This window comes from Hydra vulgaris, chromosome 12, assembly GCF_038396675.1.
Source record: "Hydra vulgaris chromosome 12, alternate assembly HydraT2T_AEP".
NCBI classification, from domain to species: Eukaryota; Metazoa; Cnidaria; class Hydrozoa; order Anthoathecata; family Hydridae; genus Hydra; species Hydra vulgaris.
In genome coordinates this window covers 3926608-3945668 of record NC_088931.1, presented here as the reverse complement: position 1 = coordinate 3945668, position 19061 = coordinate 3926608, and the positions used below count along the sequence as shown (strand labels likewise).

The 19061-nt window shown below is 30.6% G+C and overlaps 1 protein-coding gene across 4 annotated transcripts in view; it reads right to left on the bottom strand.

Annotated features, from left to right (window-relative positions):
• LOC105848058 (uncharacterized) overlaps nucleotides 1-19061 on the bottom strand; it is a 108875-nt gene that overhangs the window by 17743 nt on the left and 72071 nt on the right. For all 4 annotated transcript variants that reach the window (XM_065811269.1, XM_065811272.1, XM_065811271.1 and 1 more), the window contains exons 9-13: nucleotides 13872-14128; nucleotides 13674-13771; nucleotides 10441-10597; nucleotides 8510-8576; nucleotides 8121-8386 (exon numbers count right to left, since the gene is read on the bottom strand). In XM_065811269.1, coding sequence (XP_065667341.1) covers nucleotides 8121-8386; nucleotides 8510-8576; nucleotides 10441-10597; nucleotides 13674-13771; nucleotides 13872-14128 — 845 coding nt within the window. The remainder of the gene's footprint in view (nucleotides 1-8120; nucleotides 8387-8509; nucleotides 8577-10440; nucleotides 10598-13673; nucleotides 13772-13871; nucleotides 14129-19061) is intronic.

The window sequence follows — 19061 nt, the reverse complement described above, 5'->3', positions numbered from 1 at the left end:
CAGAGCTCTCTTTAATACTCTCTAATCTATTTAATGATTTTTTCTTTTAATGTACCAAGTGAGGGTATTTTTTGTGAAAGTTAAACCCTAGATTTGAATAGGAAAAGAAAAAAAATTTATTCAAAGTATTGATAATTGCTTTCTACACATTTTGATCACTTTTCTGGATTTGTAAAAACCACACCAATAGAAATGTTCGTCTTTTGAAGCAATCCAATCAGATACCTAATTTTTGACCTTTTGTAGGAATCGAAGTGCTGCTCAGACAATGTGTACCCCCATAATGAAAACATATAGGAGTCGGAATGAGACAAATATGGTGAGTGGGGAAGCAGCTTGCATCTAAGTGCTTTGATTATATCTTGAACTGGTTTTCCTTTTTTTTGCAGGTGCATTGTAACATTACAAAATTACTTTATTGTGTCTTCTGGTCCATTCTGGTCGTTTTACAATTAATGTATGGTTCAAATTGATAATTTATTGTCTATAGCAATTAGTATTACCAGCATCACCAGGTTTTAGAAGCTCATGATACACCACACCTTCCGGATGCTACCAAATACAGAGCATTTGGTAGTATCCGGAAGGTGTAATACATTTTCTTCTTGCCAAATTGGTCTTGGTTTGCAGTCGATGTTGTCTTGGATTAACCCATGATTTTTTCGATTAAGGTTCTTAAACTAAATCCATTTAAATCCATATAAATAAAATTTCATTGCCAGTAACAACTTGATGCAAAACTGATTTTGCTTTGCGTCTTTGAAGCAAAATTTTACAAGTGTTTTTTCTGTTTTCCATCTGTCTTTCATTCAAACCATGTGACACACATTATCCACATTTTCAGATTTTTCCCATAGCTTTTCAACGATCACAAGTTGTTGGTGCAACATTCAAAATTACTGCCATTTGCTTTTGACTCAAAGTATCATTTTCATCCAATATTGCTTGCAATTCAGTGCCTTTGAAATCTTTTAGTGGTCTTACACATTCTTTATTTTTCACAATTTAATCATTATCTCTGAACTGTTGCACCATCTATAACATGTTGCTTCCAATAGAGCATGATCACCATATGCTTCAATAAGCATTCAATGTAACTCTGCAGCACTTTTCTTATCTTAAAAAAAATGATGTTTTCCAAGATTCATCACTTTCTGGTAAAAAATTCAACATTTTTAACACTAAAAATGTTTCTTAACGCTCACTTTTTACCGGTACACCAGGTATATAAATTCAATGCCTGTTCTAAATGATCGAAGTGATGAAATTTTGTCAAAAATGGTATTTTAATGTAAAAAAATGGTCTCCCAAAACATTAGCAACTTTTATATAACTACTGAAAAAATATTAAAACCAGTAGTTAATAGCATACCTTTTACTTTTTAGGATCAAGGAACACCTTCTTGGCATAGACTCAATGAGTTTAATAATTTTTTCTGGCGTAATCTTATTACATAATATTACGTAATCTTATTACAAGTGACTTGAATAGCTTTAAATAGCTCATCAGCATTTTTGTTTTTTAAGAAAAGTTCAACTTGGCATCATAAATTTTCAATTGGATTGAGATCAGGTTAATGAGTCACTTTATGTTTTAATTTAATTCATTTTAAACCATTATTTTAAGTGTTGTACAAGTGTGTTTTAGGTCATTGTCTTGTTAAGGCATGTTATTATCAGCATGAGGAAACATTTTTTCTATGAGAATATCATAATAAACAAATTGATCCATAATTCTGTTTATTCCATGGATAGGTCCAACTCCGCTAAAACCAGAAAAATAACCCCAAACCATTGCACATTTACCCCCACCATGCTTAACCGTTCCTTATGCGTACTTAGAATCTAATCATATACCTTTAGGTCTATGTATCTTTAAATTGCCATCAGAACTTTTCAAATTCAACTTTGATTTATTACTCCAAAATAGTTTTTTCCAATAATTAATAGCCCAGTCTCTATGAGCATTTGCAAATTCAATTCTAGCTCTTTGGTTCTTTGAAGAAATGAAAGATCTTTTTTTGCTGCTCTGAAGCTTAAAAGTCCTGAAAGTTGTAACCATAGATCATCCAGGTCATATTTTAAAAATCCGGAAAATTGTTTGGGTAAAATATCCGAAGAAATCCAGAATATATGTTCCCTTAAATTCCACTTAGTTCTGCTTTTAGCTAAGATGTTTCCAATTTTTAACTTTTATTAATTTTTGTAAGAGTAATGAGTGAAAAAGCCTAAAATCAAATATAGTACAAAAATATATACCTAAACTTGTATGTGGTAATGGTAAATGTGGTAGAGGTGTAGTGGTAAAGCACTCCCTTCGTAAGCGAGAGGTTCCGAGTTTGATTCCCACCACATCCCTGGTAGTTCCATGCTCAACTTGTTTCTCCGCGCAGCGGCCTTGTTCGTCAAGGTTCGTGTTTCAAAGTTATAGAGTTAAGAGAGGGTTATAACCACAAGTAGCCTCCTCATCTGTAGTGGCCTTCTTGGCCTTGGGGAGGTGAAATATTAAAAAAAAAAAAAAATTAGAAAATTAGTATGTATGGAAAACATTTTGGATTCGGAAAAACTAAAAGTTGAGAAAAATATCCGGAATTCCGGAAATATCCGGAAAAAGATAATCCCTGGTTGTAACTGTCTGCAAGTTGTATTTTAAGACACCGAAAGTTTCAGTTTTAAATCATTAGCGCTGTCAAAAGAATTCTTTTTGGCCTGAGGAATAACTTTTCTGCCTGTAAAACGACATGTGTTGCATTCAGCCTTATATTTTGTTTCTAAAGGATTGCCTTTATTAAACCGCTTGATTATTAGACATACAATTGAATTATAAATGGAGTAGAACATTTGACTCTTCTTTTATAATCTTTTACAATACAAATGATTGCAATAAAACAGTTCTCTCTGGACAAATACTAACAATTTGTTAACTCTTATTGGTTAAGTATTAATTATTACAACATTAAAATTTTTTGTCAAATCTTGAAAATTATTTCTGTACAAAGGAATTCTCTTGTGAATGATTTTTTGTGGGTTGTGAATTTATTTTTAGAGTAGTAATAAAAAAGTTGCCGGAGTTTTGGAAGACCACATTTTTAAATTAAAATACCATAGAAGTAAAAAATACATTCATTTTCAAGTAGTCTTATTATATATAATCTAAATGTATGTAATATTAATGCATGTTTTTTCTTATATGCAATATTAACTATTTTTTTCATTTAAAGAAACTTTTTTTTTTTTAATAAAAGTTGCTGTATTCAGTAATTGAAGTTAAAAAAATATTTTTAAATTTGGTTATGTCAATTTTGCAAATGTTTTGGAGAACAGTGCATATACAATCAATTGGAAATTTTGCATCTGATCATTTGATTATATTGTGCTCATTGTTTTTTTCCTTCTGATTTCATTCTCTACTTCAACAAATCCCATAGCCCTGTGCAGATTACTGTTGTTGTATTTAGGCTGGCACTTTTTATGATACCCCATGTCTTCTAGACAAGGTTCAAAAATGTATTGTAAATGTTGTTTGATCTGCTCTAGCTGTCAAGCTTTTGTCAGATCAGGTTATCCTGCTACTGGTAACATGTAACCCAGTACAATCTGCTTCATGTCCTGCTGCCTTGTAGGATACGCCTTTTTGCAAAGGCTAGGAGATGCCAACTCCGATTTAAAATACCCCCTGCCTTGGGGCTCTTGGTTGAGTAAAGGCTAGAGATGGTGTCTCGATAAAATACTCATCTTGGGCAGATGTTAAATGCACCCAGCTACTGTCTTGTAGAAGGCCTCCTAGGCAAAGACTTAAGGGGTAAACAGATTCTATCTGTTGACCAGCCTCGCACCCCTTCTTCATCTATTAGGCTGGCGCAGATGTATTTTTAATACATTGTTTCCAGTTTAGGATGTTGAATGCTGGATCTTCTTGACTCAATGCATGGGTTTGCTTGTGTCACTGTTTTTATGACTAGGCAACTCATTCTATTATCTCCTTATGAGGGTACAGCTCTAAAACTCAGTTTTATGGTTCTGAGGCCGGCTGGTAGTCAGGTTTCCCGAACTCTGTGGTAGCTCACAGAAAGGCTGATTCCATCAACAGCTGAAAAATATCAAAGTATTAACAGTGCCATGTTGCGCATGGATGGTGTCCCTGTTTGTACTTTTGGTGTGCATTGCGGAGACCAGATTTGGAGCCCTTTGTTACGGCTTAGGGTTTATTAGTAGTAATGAGGCAATTGCTTGGGCTATTAAACGGTGTTCTGAGTACTACCTATGCTTTGAGTCAAGTTCTTTAATCTAATTTAAAAATGAATAAAGTACCAAAAACTATAAAACACAACCATCATCATCACCAAGTTCTCTATACCTAATCATTCACTAATATTTGTTGTCTTCGAAGTAACTTTTCTTCTGTTGAGTCTTATCTCTTGCAAAGTTCACCTGACCTACTTGCTCTTTGTGAGACTAATTTGAGTTCGGCTGTCTCATCTTGTGATCTTAGTGTTGATGGTTATCTTCCTCTGATTCGTAAAGACTCCAATAGTCACATGCTTGGCTTGGGCATTTACATTGGTAAGAATTCACCTGTTTGTCGTGAAACTAGGTTTGAATCCACAGACTATTCTTTCATGTGCTTTTGTTTAGCACCACTTCACTCTATTGCCTTTCTCTTTGTTCTATATCGCTCTCCTTCATCTCAAGACTGCACTCTTTTTGATGTTATTTCTGATCATATTGACCAAGCCCTCTCTCTTTATCCATCAGCTAATGTAGTTGTTGTCGGTGACTTTAATGCTCACCACTCGGAATCGCTTGGCAGTTTAGTGTCAGTGACTCTGCAGGCATTAAAGCCCACAACTTTTGCCTTTCTCAATCCCTAACTCAAATAGTCAACTTTCCAACTCGCTTTCCTGACAACCCTAATCATTTACCTTCTCTACTCGACTTATGTCTTGTTTCTGATCCTAGTCAGTGCTCAGTTTCTCCACATTCACCCTTAGGCGCTTCTGATCACAGTTTGATCTTTTTAAGACTAATATCTCATTCTTCTTTATCACCTGAATACCTGAATATATTATCGAACCTCTTACAACTACAGTAAAGCTGACTGGGATTCTTTCCGTGATTTTCTTCGTGATGGCCCTTGGGTAGAAATCTTTTAACTTCCTGTCGACAAATGTGCTTCTTACATAACTTCGTGGATTCAGGCTGGCATGGAATCTTTTATTCCCTCTCGACGATTCCAGGTCAAGCCTCACACTGTGCTGCTGCGATTGCCAATCGAAACCGTTACTTCCATATTTATCAGCAAAATAATTCTCCAGAAAGCAGACGTCTGTTTATTACTGCTAGAAACAACTGTAAAAAGTTTTTGTCTAACGCCAAAACCCGCTATTCTCAGGTCATGAAATCTCATATCTCATCTCAAATATTAGGCTCTCGTGACTTCTGGAGAATCTTTAATAATATCAATAATAAAGGCAAATCTATAATTCCACCTCTCTTGTATGGTTCAGACTTTGTCACCTCACCTAAAGACAAAGCCGAACTGTTTGCTAAAAACTTTTCATTAACATCATCTCTTGATTCCACTAATTGCGTTCTACCTGATATTGCCAACAAACAGGCTGATTCATTGCTTGACATTCATATCACTCCAGCATCTGTATCTAAAGTGATTTCCTGCCTAGACTCTTCTACAGCTTGTGGCCCAGACAACATACCTGTTATTGTCTTGCAGAAGTGTTCTCCGGAGCTGTCGTCTATACTCTCAAAACTATTCATTAAGTGCTTATCAGAGTCTTGTTTTCCAGCCTGCTGGAAAGCTGCATCTGTTATCCCTATCTTCAAAAATTCTGTGGAGCGATCTGATTCGTCTAACTACCGTCCCATTAGTCTTCTTCCTATCATAAGCAAGGTTTTTGAATCTTTAATTAATAAACACTTAATTTCTCATCTTGAATCTAATAACTTACTTTCTGACCATCAATATGGATTTTGATCTTCTTGTTCTACAGCTGATTTGCTAACAGTAATAACTGATAGGTTTTATCGTGCGTTAGATAAAGGTGGAGAGGTTAAGGCCATCGCTCTTGACATTTCAAAAGCATTTGATAAAGTTTGGCATGCTGGTCTTCTCCATAAGCTTTCTTCTTATGGTGTATCCGGCAACATCTTTATGATCATTGAATCCTTCCTTTCCAATCGTAGCATAAAAGTTGTCCTCAATGGACAACACTCTTCTTCTTATTCTGTAACTTCAGGGGTTCCTCAAGGTTCTATCCTTGGCCCTATACTCTTTTTAATTTACATTAACGATCTTCCAGATATTCTCACATCTAAGGTGGCATTGTTTGCTGATGATACTACCATTTATTCTTGTCGTGATAAGAAACCAACACCCTCTGATTGCTTGGAGGGGGCATTTGAGCTTGAAAAGGATCTCACTTCTGCTACAGCATGGGGCTCACAGTGGCTGGTGAACTTTAATTCAAATAAAACTCAATTTTTTTCAGCCAATCGTTATCGCAATAATTTAGATCTTCCTATATTTATGAACGGTGATGTACTCGATGAGTCACCTACTCTTCATCTTCTAGGATTAACTCTTACTTCCAATCTTTCTTGGAAACCATATATCAAATCGGTTGCAAAATTAGCATCTGCTAAGGTTGCATCTCTTTATCGAGCTCGCCACTTTCTTACTCTCGATTCTATTCTTTCTTACTCTGGATTTTATTCGTCTAGTTTTTTTCCTCGAACATCAGTTCTTTGGAATTCGCTTCCTTTATCTTGCTTTCCTGATTCATATAATATGCAATCTTTTAAATCGTCCGTCAATCGTTATCTTGCTCTGCTATCTTCATCTTTTCTCTTACAGTAACTTCCAACTTTAATTAGTGGCTGCTTGCAGCCTTGTTGGAAGCGAAGATGTTTAAAAAAAAAAAAAAAAAAAAAAAAAAGTATCTGTCCCATCGTTGTAAGGTTTTTTATTAATTTTACAAATACTATTATGATCACTGCTTAAAGAAGAAATCATTTCCTATTCCATCAACCAAAACGAGGTGACTAATCATTCAGAAAAGTTGCATCCTTTCAATGTATTTGTTCCTTCATGCCCAAAAAACTTTTATTTATCCATTTTTTTTCCTAACACAGCAATGCTTTGGAGTTCTCTACTATCTTTCTCTCTACTCTTAACTTGAAAAGTGATTGCTATAAACTGCTATAATAGTGAGCAAACAACAAAAAGCGCCACTCATTTTATGACAAATAGCTGAACTGATACATAAGCATATGCAGTAGTGGTGTAGTGGTAAAGGGCTCGCTTCATAAGTGAGAGGTTCCGAGTTTGATCCCCACCACGTCCCTGGTAGTACCGCGAGGTACTACCAGGGACGTGGAGGTGAATAAGTAGTACAGGAGGTTAATAACAAAAAAAAAAAAACAAAAAAAATGTCTAAGCAGAGTCTAAAATCCCTAAACACTGAAATTCAAAGATAAAAAATAAAGACAAAAGATGAAAATGGTAATGATGGCTTTTTTGTTAAAATATTTTAGATATTCCTGTTTAAATTATAGAGAACTTAAACATAAATAATGCATGACACCCTATGCAATAGGTAGGTACCATTTCCCTTCTAATCAACTCAAGTTATAAAAAAGGGCCTCTATGCATAACAAAAATGCTGACAGGTTTATCTTTCATGCATAAAGTGATACTGTTAACATTCTAATATTTTACTTTAGCATTTTTTGTTGATGGAACTAATTATTTGCGAACTGCCACAGAGTAGAAGGAACTTTTAGAGCTGTAACCTCATTTAGGAGATAAAAGAAAAAGTTCTAAATACCAAGTAAGCATAAGAGTATTTTTATTGAGATATATTAAGTCTTTACTTAAGAGCTCCAAGGATTTTAAATTAGAGTTAACTTGTCCAATCTTTTGCCTAGAAAAATGAATACTACAAAGCAGAATATCATTTATAAAGTAAAATCACAATTATAAAAAAACTTAAACAAAAGTTTAATTCTTATATTGATTTTAAAAGAGAAGAAATTATTTAAATTTAAAAATTTAAACAAAAAATAATAAAATAAAAATAAAAATCAACTAAAGTAAAAATAACCGTGATAGATTTTGTTATATTATTAACAAGGTTGTTTATTATCTGTGCTTGTGCACCCACAAATGATCGTATTTCCCTCTCCACTTTTATTATATCAGAAGAAAGAACAACTCCCCATCCACATTGTACAGATATTATTTTCACTATCTTAAATTTTTTTTGTGCAAAAGTATTAACTAAAGAAGTGACAATAAGTGAGTCTAACAAAATTCCTTGAACCAGCCCATTAAAAAGAGCATCCAATAAATCAGTTGCATTTTTGAAATCTATGTCAAAAAATACAGTCAAATATTAAAACCTTTTTAAATAAATGATTTCTGTATAGTTTAAAAATTATTGGAATAACCTTTACAATAATAAAAAATCCAAATATCCTTTTCAATATTTACCTCCAATCATTTTAGCATTTCGCCTCACACCAAGTTCATATTCACAGGAGTTTCTTAAAGCACCTATCTAAAAAAAAAAGTACAAATATATGCATAGACTTTTTGTAAAATTATTTTATTACTTTATATCAAATTACTTTATACAATTACTTTATATCAAAGTACTACAATAATGATATATGCAGTGGTGACCCATCTATAGGAGCCCAGACCTACCTATTTCTATTTAAAATAGAATATTTGTTTATAAATAAAAACATATGTTTACCCACAGATACTGCAATTTGTCAGAATAAAGGATAAGTTGGCAAAACACTTGTTCAGCTGTGCAAAAAATTAGTACATTATTAAAATTTTTAATGTTCAAGAGTTTTCTGGTGGAATAGTTTTTCATTAACCATTAAATATGATATTAGTTTTTTCTTATAAATAGTTGTGTTTTTTTTGTCATGAATGATATTTGGAAGTATATTCAAAAGTTTAGGACCATAGTGGGATAATGTTTGATTACCAAAACAATTACTGCATTTTGTTTTTCTTAATTTTAGTATTCTTTCTGATGTTGAGAATTGAATTAAATTGCATAATGATTTCAGTGCAAATATTAGTACAATAAAAATTCAATAAAAATTCATTTTGGATATTTTACTTACTACATTCTAACAGTTTTTAACAATCTTATTTATTTGTGTTTTTAAAGATAATTTGTTGTCGAATATCACACCTAAACTCTTGTTGAGTCAACAAATTGAACGCATTCATTGTTAACAAAAGCACCTTTAATAACAATATCTTTTTGATTGTGGGAGTATTATAATTATTATTTTTGTTTTTGATTGGTTAATGCATAAGAATAATTAACTCATCCATTTAGATATGTATCCGAGACATTTTGGTATATCTAGAACTAGTGCATAATATTGAGATAAAGAAATGCATTTAGAGTTTGAGGATCTCCAAAAGTTTTAAGATTCATATAAATTGATATACATTTATGTAAGTATTACTTAAGTCATTAGTCTAAATTACTTTCACAAAGATTAAATTTAAAAAATTTAATTTATTTAAACTATAAATTACTTTACCTTATAAGTTTTTATATAACATATAATTTTTTAATTTTGACATTTTAATAAGTATTGCAGTGTTATTTTATTTGGTTAGAAGCTATTGCTTGATTTTTACTGACCCTATTTAATATGCGTACAATATAATGTATAATGAACAAGCAGAACTTATTAGGCTTAACAGTTAATTATAAAAGGCAACGCAAAGCACGCTTGAACTGGTCTTTAGAAGTATACTTAACAGATTTTTTCAAAGGTCTAGTTTTTTTTTAACGGAACAAGGAGTTTATGTGCTCAAAATTTGTATGTTTAACTCAAAACTCAGTATCTTCATTCAGTATATTCATCAAATAAAGATGAAGAAAAAAAACAGACATCAAAGAAGGAGAAAAATATATGATTAATAGCACTTGGAAACAAAATACCCTAAAACTCCTGCCCACTGCCATGTGAGGGAAATATTTTCAGTACTATTTTAAACTAAATCATTAATGATATAAAAATAAATAAATATTAACTAATTAAGTTCAATTTCATTGAGAAAAGCTTTGGTCTTTCAAAGAGGTAACTAAATGTAATGATGACTAAACTCTGAATTGTTACAATGAAGGAACGTATAAATATTATTATAAATAACAGAGTATTATAGAAATTAATAAGATAAAGTGTATTTGTTTTACTTTTAATAATGAAAAAAAAAATATGTTTATAAAAATTTCCAAAGATGTAGGAAAAATGTTTAAAAAAATCATATTTAAACATAAAAAACTTGTTTTTATTTAAAAAATTTTAAATTTGTTTAAAATTATTTTAAAATGAAAGTTTTTATAAAATAATTAAGTTTGAATAAAATAAAAAAAATACTTCACTTCCGTAAAGAATTGGGTCAGCAGCAAATTTTACAGATGTAAGATTTGTAGTTATAGCACCAATAACAATAGCATTGATAATGGGACCTGTTAGCAACCAGATAATAGCAGCAACCTTTGCTGGAGTGCTTCGTGGAGTCTTATCACCATATCTATACAAATTTAATTTTAAAAACATAAAAACATATAAAACTGTATATATATATATATACATATATATATATATATATATATATATATATATATATATATATATATATATATATAATTAAACAACTTTAAAATGTATTCTACAAAATAAAGTGTTTAATGTTCTTAAAAGAACAGAGCAATTATAAATTAGTAGAAAATCACTTAACAAAAACTTTTTTCATTGAATGAATGAAATAAAAAAATTTATACATATATATATATATATATATATATAAATATATGTATATATATGTATATGTATATAAACATATGTATGTATATGTATATATATCTGTATATATACATACATATACATATATATATAGTACTGATAAAATTCCCACAAGAATAACTATCCAACAAACACCAATGTTTCACATTGGTGTTTGTTGGAGACATGCGATCGCACACAACTATATGACCACGCAAAAAATAGTTTGTTTTGACGATTTGACCACGGCTCTTGACATATTTTCAAAATTTATAAATGCACTACAAAAACTTACTTTAAAAAAGAAAAAAATCTTAATAAAAGAGAAATTAAAAAATATACTTAACTTAAAGCAAAAACACAAAAAAAAATATTTATATATATAATCCAACTAAGACAAAACTCAAACTAAAAAGCTTAGCCTATTTAATTTATGCATTAAAAAACCATTTTATTCTTTGTTTTAATATTTGTACTTTGTTTTTTTGTTTTTTTAATGTTTCAAAAGATAAACATTTATCATAAAAAATACATAATTGTATAAGTAAAAAAAAAAATCAGTTACTATAAAATACTTATTTTAAAAATTCATTAAAAGTGAATTGTTACTTCATTAAAAAGCGTTTTGATAATAGAAAAGTATTTCAGATCTAACTTATTATAAACATTTGTCTTTTTTTTCTTCAACAAAATTTGCCATAATGGTGTAGTGTTAGAGCGCTCGCTTCATAAGCAAGATGTTCCAAGTTTGATTCCCACCACGTCCCTGGCAGTACCGCGCCCAACTTGTTTCCCCGCGCAGCGGCCTTGTTCGTCAAGGTTCGTGTTTCAAAGTTATAGAGTTGGGAGAGGGTTATAACCACAAGTAGCCTCCTCATCTGTAGTGGCCTTCTTGGCCTTGGGAAGGTGAATTACAAAAAAAAAAAAAAAAATTTTGTTTACCTTTTCAAATGTATTAAGTTTAATTATTCTTATATTAAAATTCGTTAGACTTTTGTTGTCGTAGAATGTCATCATTTATAATTTTAACAATTTTTTATTTTTTAATAATGTTTATTATAAAAAATGCACACTTAAACAATTTATATATTATAAATTAAAAAAATATATACAACTGTCAGTTATACTTTAAAAAAAAACCATTATCAGTAAATTGTTGCTTTATTTAAAAGCGTTTCGCTAATATAAAAACATTTGTTAAAACTTTTGATGTAATTTATTTCACATAAAGTATAATTCAGAATATTTTTCATTCAGCTTTTTTTCATTTTTCAAACGCTTTTTAATGAAGTAACAATTCTTTTTTAATGAATTGTTATAATAAGTGTTTTATAATAACTGTTTTTTTTTACTTATGTAATTATGTATTTACTTATATAATTATGTATTTTTTTTCACCAAGTTCCATTATTCTCAAATTGCTTAATCTTGAAGGAAATAATATCTCAGAAGTTTCTAAATTGTTTTGAAAAATCTTTAACAATGTCATTAATAAAGACAAATCTAACATTTGATCTCTCATAAAAAGGTCTAATCTTATTTTCTTTTCCAAGGATATGAACAGTCTACAAATACCTTTCTCTCGAACACATCTCTTGAATATAATAACTACATTATTTCTATAATTTCAATAAAACAATTTAATCCACTGTTAAACACCCTTGTCATACTGTTAAACACCCAAACCACTCTTGCTTTAATTATTTCTCATTTTAATACCTCTTGTGGCCCAAACAGCATTCCTGTCAAAGTTTAAAAAATTGTTCTCTAATACTCCCTTCGGTACTCTAAACTATATAATAAGTGCTTAATTAAATTTTGTTTTCCTACCTCCCTGCAGGAAAATAGCATCTGTGGGTTATACTACTTTTAAAAATTCTAAAGATCACTCTGGCCCTTCTAAATCACAGTAACTTCTAGGTGCTACAAGATTCTATGCTTGGTTAAGTGTTATTCCTAATCTACATTAATGACATTACTGATAATCTTACCTCTAACGGTTCTATTTGCTTATGGCACAACTACAAACTCCAGTCTACAAAACTTTTTAATTGCTTAGAACAAGCAGTCAAACTTAAACCTGATCACTTTTCTGTGACACTTGTGAGGCTTGTGAATTCTAATCTAAATAAAACTTAGTTGTTTACTGCTTATAATTAGCACAAAATTGTTGATATTTCTTTATTGATGAATACCAACACTCTTACTATGTCCTCTACTTTATTGATAAATATCAACACTCTTACTGTGTCCTCTACTTTATTGATGAATATTAACACTCTTACTGTATCCTCTACTTTATTGATGAATATCAACACTCTTGCTGTGTCCTCTACTTTATTGATGAATATCAACACTCTTACTGCGTCCAAAATCATTTTGTAAGTTTTTTAACTAGTACCATAGTACTAATACATGTACTATTCTTAGGTACCTGCATTGTATAAAAATTTTTTCAATGTACATACCATTAAATGTTTGGACAATATTATTTTACAACTTAAGTTTTGTAAGAAATTTAGAAGAACAGAAACCTTGCCTCAGAACATAGTACGATAAACATTGTATGATGTTACAACATGGTATTAGCAATAATACTTTAGAATCATTTTGTCATAGTTCTTTTAATTTTAGGAATCACTTTAACAGGTCTAACAACCTACTTCTTTTCTATCAAAAAGCTTATATAATGCAAAATAGTATCTTAACAGTATTGTAGTGTCACAATAACAACATTGAAAACGCAAAAAAATTAAACTTCAAAATATATAGTTTAAAAAAAAAAAAAAAAGGAAACGACACAAAATATTTAAAAAATTACCTACCCAATTGTAGTCATACTGACAAATGCCCAATATACACCATGTAATATACCACGAGTGAAACTTTCATTTGGAAATTCTGTTTTATTCTTTTTACAATCCTTTGGAATAACAAGTTACATTTTCTTCAACATAAATCTCAAATTATAAAAAATATCAAAATATAAAAACAAAAAAAACAAAAAATTAAAAAAAAATTACCAGAACCCACATAAATATTCCACTGATAGTTGAGCAAAGAAATATTATTATAACAGCAGGCCAACAACTAAAAATAGCTGTTGCAACTGCGTGAGACTTGTCTAATGATTGATCTTTTACTATGAATGCAATGCCTGGAGAATTTGCAATTTGCACATACTTAAACTGGGATTGGAAAGTGTCATCAGATGCTTTACCATGAACAGGTAAATGAAAATGTACATTGTTATCAACAAGAGCTTTTAGTTCATCTTCATCTAAATTTTAAATTAAAACATTTAAAAACTATTTTAGAATGAAAGTAGAATCTAAACCATTTTTGAATAAAAATAAAACTTGTTGAAAACAAAAAAAATGTTTTCTCAAAGATATATACAAATCAAAGGTGAAAAAGTACAATAAATAAAAATAAAAAAGCCAATAATATACTTTAAAAAAAGTTTTTTTGAAGTATATCATGTTGAGTCTTAAAAGAAATTATGTAAAAATTTCAAAAGTAAACACCATTTTAACATCAGAAAAAAAAATTCTTATCAAAGCACTTATGAAATACACTTTTTTATTTTCAGTTAAAAAAAAATTTTCTATGCAATAAAATCCAAAATAACTATTTTTACAATTTTTTAGTAATTTTGTGAAACTCAACATATATTACATACTTTTTTATTCAATATATATATATATATATATATATATATATATATATATATATATATATATATATATATATATATATATATATATATATATATATATATATATACATATATATATATATATATATATATATATATATACATGTATATATATATATATATATATATATATATATATATATATATATATATATACATAAATATATATATATACATATATATATATATATATGCATATATATATATACATATATATATATATATATATATATATATATATATATATATATATATATATATATATATATATATATATATATATATATATATATATATATATATGTATATACAGCTATGCTCAAATGTATGGAGCACCCCTATATTTTATTTAAAATTCAAAAGTAATGAACAAATAGTAAATGTGAATGTGTTTATTTGATACAAATTATTTCAATTCAACAATATTATTTAATATAATTAATATTTTGTAGCACCTCCCTTTGCCTTGATCACCGCACGTAGTCTTTTGGGCATGCTGTCCACAAGATCCTTACATACATTCGCTGGTATTTTTTCCCATTCATCCAGAATTTTCGCTTTAAATTCTTCTTTGGATTTACATCTGTAAATTGACAACTTCCTCTTCAAAATAGACCACAAATTTTCTATGGGTGACAAATCTGGAGACTGGGGGGGCCACGTAATGAGGGGAACTTCATTTGTTGAAAACCAGTCCAAACTTTTTTTTGCCTTGTGGCAAGGAGCGTTATCTTGTTGAAAATAATATTGAGGGACATCTTCGTCAAATAATTTCAATATTGATGGCTCCAAAACTTCATTTAGCATGGTAATGTAGCGCTCTGCATTCATCCTACCCTCACATAAAAATATTTCACCTACGCCACTGGAGGCCATGCAACCCCAGATCATTGTGCCACCACCGCCAAATTTGACTGTAGGGATGATACATTCCGGCTCAAATGCTTCGCCTGGTCGTCGTCTTACAAAGGTGCCTCCAGGTTGCCCGAAAATCTAGGTCAAAAAAGTAAAGGAATACAAATTTGATATTATAAATTTCAACATGTAAAATTTCAGGTACTTAAAGGAATAATTTCAAAATGATATTTTTTTTTTATTTTTTGGTTACACCGTAAGTCATAATGATGCCTTACCTCTATATTTGATTCGTCTGACCAAATAATTTTGGCCCAATCTTCTGATGACCAATTTTGGTGCTGTTTAGCCCATTCTAAACGAAGTTTCTTATGGTGCTCAGTCAGCAATGGTTTTCGGCGAGCCCTTCTTCCATGTAAATTACCTTCTTTTAAGTATCTTCTAACACTTGGAGCAGAAATTTGAATTTTTCTGTGCTCCCACAGATCGCTAACCAAGTCTTTAGAAGATTTGGTCCGATTTCGAAGTGAAATCCTGTTGAGGAAACGATGGTTTCTAGGAGGAAGTATACGTTTTCTTCCCGTTTTTGGTCTATTTTCGTATGAACCAGTTTCACTAAATCTATTTATAGCATTTTGCACTGCTTTCCTTGAGCATTTCATAATTTTTGAAATTTCCACTTGGGAATGTCCTTGTTTATGGAGTATCACAATTTGGCTTCTTTCACTCACAGAAAGTTCGCGTGTTTTACTCATAATGAAAATAAATAAAGAACGATAAAAAAAATCACTACTTTTAAACAATAGATAATGAGCGGCTGACAATAGTTACGTTTAAGATAAGAATGAAATGAATATCTTAATTCGACAGAATTTATACTAAGTGAGTATGTAGACAAGTTAAGACAAGTCTAATCATGCCCAGACAAGCAAATTCAACATGCATTAAATGATTTACTAATGCTTAAACGTAAAAAACAAATAAAATACCATTTAAAAAAAAATTCATCATGTATATCTCATTTTTTAAACACAAATATATTTAAACAAATAGGTGCTCCATACATTTGAGCATAGCTGTATATATATATGTATATATAAATATATGTATATATACACATAAAATATATATATATATATATGTATATATATATGTATATATACACATAATATATATATATATATATATTTTATGTGTATATTTTTATAATATATTTGTTTTATAAGCTTTTTCACTCATCATTCATACAAAAATTTAAAAATATACTCCGGATTTTTGAAATATGAAAAAATGTTTTCTTTTTTACATTTTTGAGTAAGGATATTTTTTATGATAATAAACATAAAAATAAATTCTGGGCGTATGCTACAAGGTCTTTATAGCATGTTTTCGTAAGAAATTGCATCTAAATTGATTTTTTTAATAGTATATATTCCTCAAGAAAGTTAATTCTGTAAAAAAAGTTTATTATACTTAAATATATTTAATTTAAAGTATTAAGTTTATTTTAATAAATTTATTTTAGAACTTTAAAAATCTGAAGTTTGTTTTATTATATAATTTGTTATTATTTTTAGGATTTTAAAGAATTACTTTAATTTTTTTAGAATATTTCACTGTAGTGATTGATTTAGAATATTTCAACGTCAGGTCAGGTTATCCTGCTACTATTAACATGAAACCCAGTACAATCTGCTTCATGTCCTGCTGCCTTGTAGGATACATCTTTTTAGGCAAGGGCTAGGAGATGCCAACTCCAATTTAAAAGACCCCCTACCTTGAGGCTCTTGGTTGAGTAAAGGCTAGAGATGGTGTCTCAATAAAAATACTCAACTTGGGCAGATGTTAAATGCATCTGGCTACTGTCTTGTAGAAGGCCTTTTAAGCAAAGATTAATAGGTAAACTGATTCTATCTGTTGACCAGCCTCACACCCCTTCTTCATCTATTAGGCTGGCGCAGATGTATTTTTAATACATTGTTTCCAGTTTAGGATATTGAATGCTGGATCTTCTTGACTCAATCCATGAGTTTTGCTTGTGTCTCTGTTTTTATGACTAAGCAACTCATTCTATATTATCTCCTCATGAGAGTACAGCTCTAAAACTCAATTTGATGGTTCTGAGGCTGGCTGGTAGTCAGATTTCCCGAGCCCTGTGGCAAGTTCTTCAACAAATTTAAAAAGACTAAAGTACCAAAAACTATAAAACACAAAAAACCATCATCATCACCAAGTTCTTTAAACCTAATATTCGTGTTCTTCGAAGTAACTTTTCTTATGTTGAGTCTTATCTCTTGCAATGTTTACCAGATCTACTTGCTCTTTGTAAGATTAATTTGAGTTCAGCTATCTCATCTTGCGATCTTAGTGTTGATGGTTATCTTACTTTAATTAAAGTAAAGACTCAAATAGTGACATGCTTGGCCTGGGCATTTACATGCGTAAGAATTCACCCATTTGTCGTGAAACTAGGTTTGAATCCACAGACTATTCTTTCATGTGCTTTCGTTTAGCATCACTTCACTCTATCACCTTTCTATTTGTTCTATATCGCTCTCCTTCATCTCAAGACTGCACTCTTTTTGATGTTATTTCTGATCATATTGACCAAGCCCTCTCTCTTTATCCATCAGCTAAAATTTTTGTTGTGAGTGATTTTAATGCTCACCACTCGGAATGGCTTGGCTCTAGAGTCAGTGATTCTGCAGGCATTAAAGCCCACAACTCAATCCCTAATTCAAATAGTCAACTTTCCAACTTGCTTTCCAGACAATCCAAACATTTACCTTCTCTACTTGACTTATGTCTTGTTTCTGATCCTAGTCAGTGCTGAGTTTCTCCACATTCACCCTTGGGTGCTTCTGATCACAGTTTGATCTCTCTAAAACTAATATCTCATTCTTCTTCATCACCTGAATCTCCCTATTATTGTACCTCTTACAACTACCTTAAGGCTGGCTGGGACTCTTTCCGTGATTTTCTTTGTGTTGGCTGTTAGGTAGAAATCCTTCGTCTTCCTGTCAATGAATGTGCTTCTTACATAACTTCGTGGATTCAGTCTGGCATAGAATCTTTGTTCCCTCTTGATGATTCCAGGTCAAGCCTCACTCTCCTCCATAGTTTTCCTCATATTGTGCTGCTGCGATTGCCAATCGAAACTGTTACTTCCATATCTATCAGCAAAATAATTCTCAGGAAAACAGACGTCTGTTTATTACAATTAAAAACCATTGTAAAAAGGTTTTGTCAAATACCAAAGCCCGCAATTCTCAGGTTATGAAATCTCATAATTCTTCACAAAAATTAGGCTCTCATGACTTCTGGAGAATCTTTAATAGTATTAATAATAAGGGCAAATCTATAACTCCACCTCTCTTGTATGGTTCAGACATTGTCACCTCAACTAAAGACAAAGCTGAATTGTTTGCTTAGAACTTTTCATCAATACCATCTCTTGATTCCACTAGTTGCGTTCTACCTGATGTTGCCAACAAACAAATTGATCCATTGCTTGACATTCGTATCACTCCAGCTTCTGTATCTAAAGTGATTTCCTGCCTAGACTCTTTTACAGCTTGTGGCCCAGAAAACATTCCTGTTATTGTCTTGCAGAAGTGTTCTCCGGAGCTCTCATTTATAC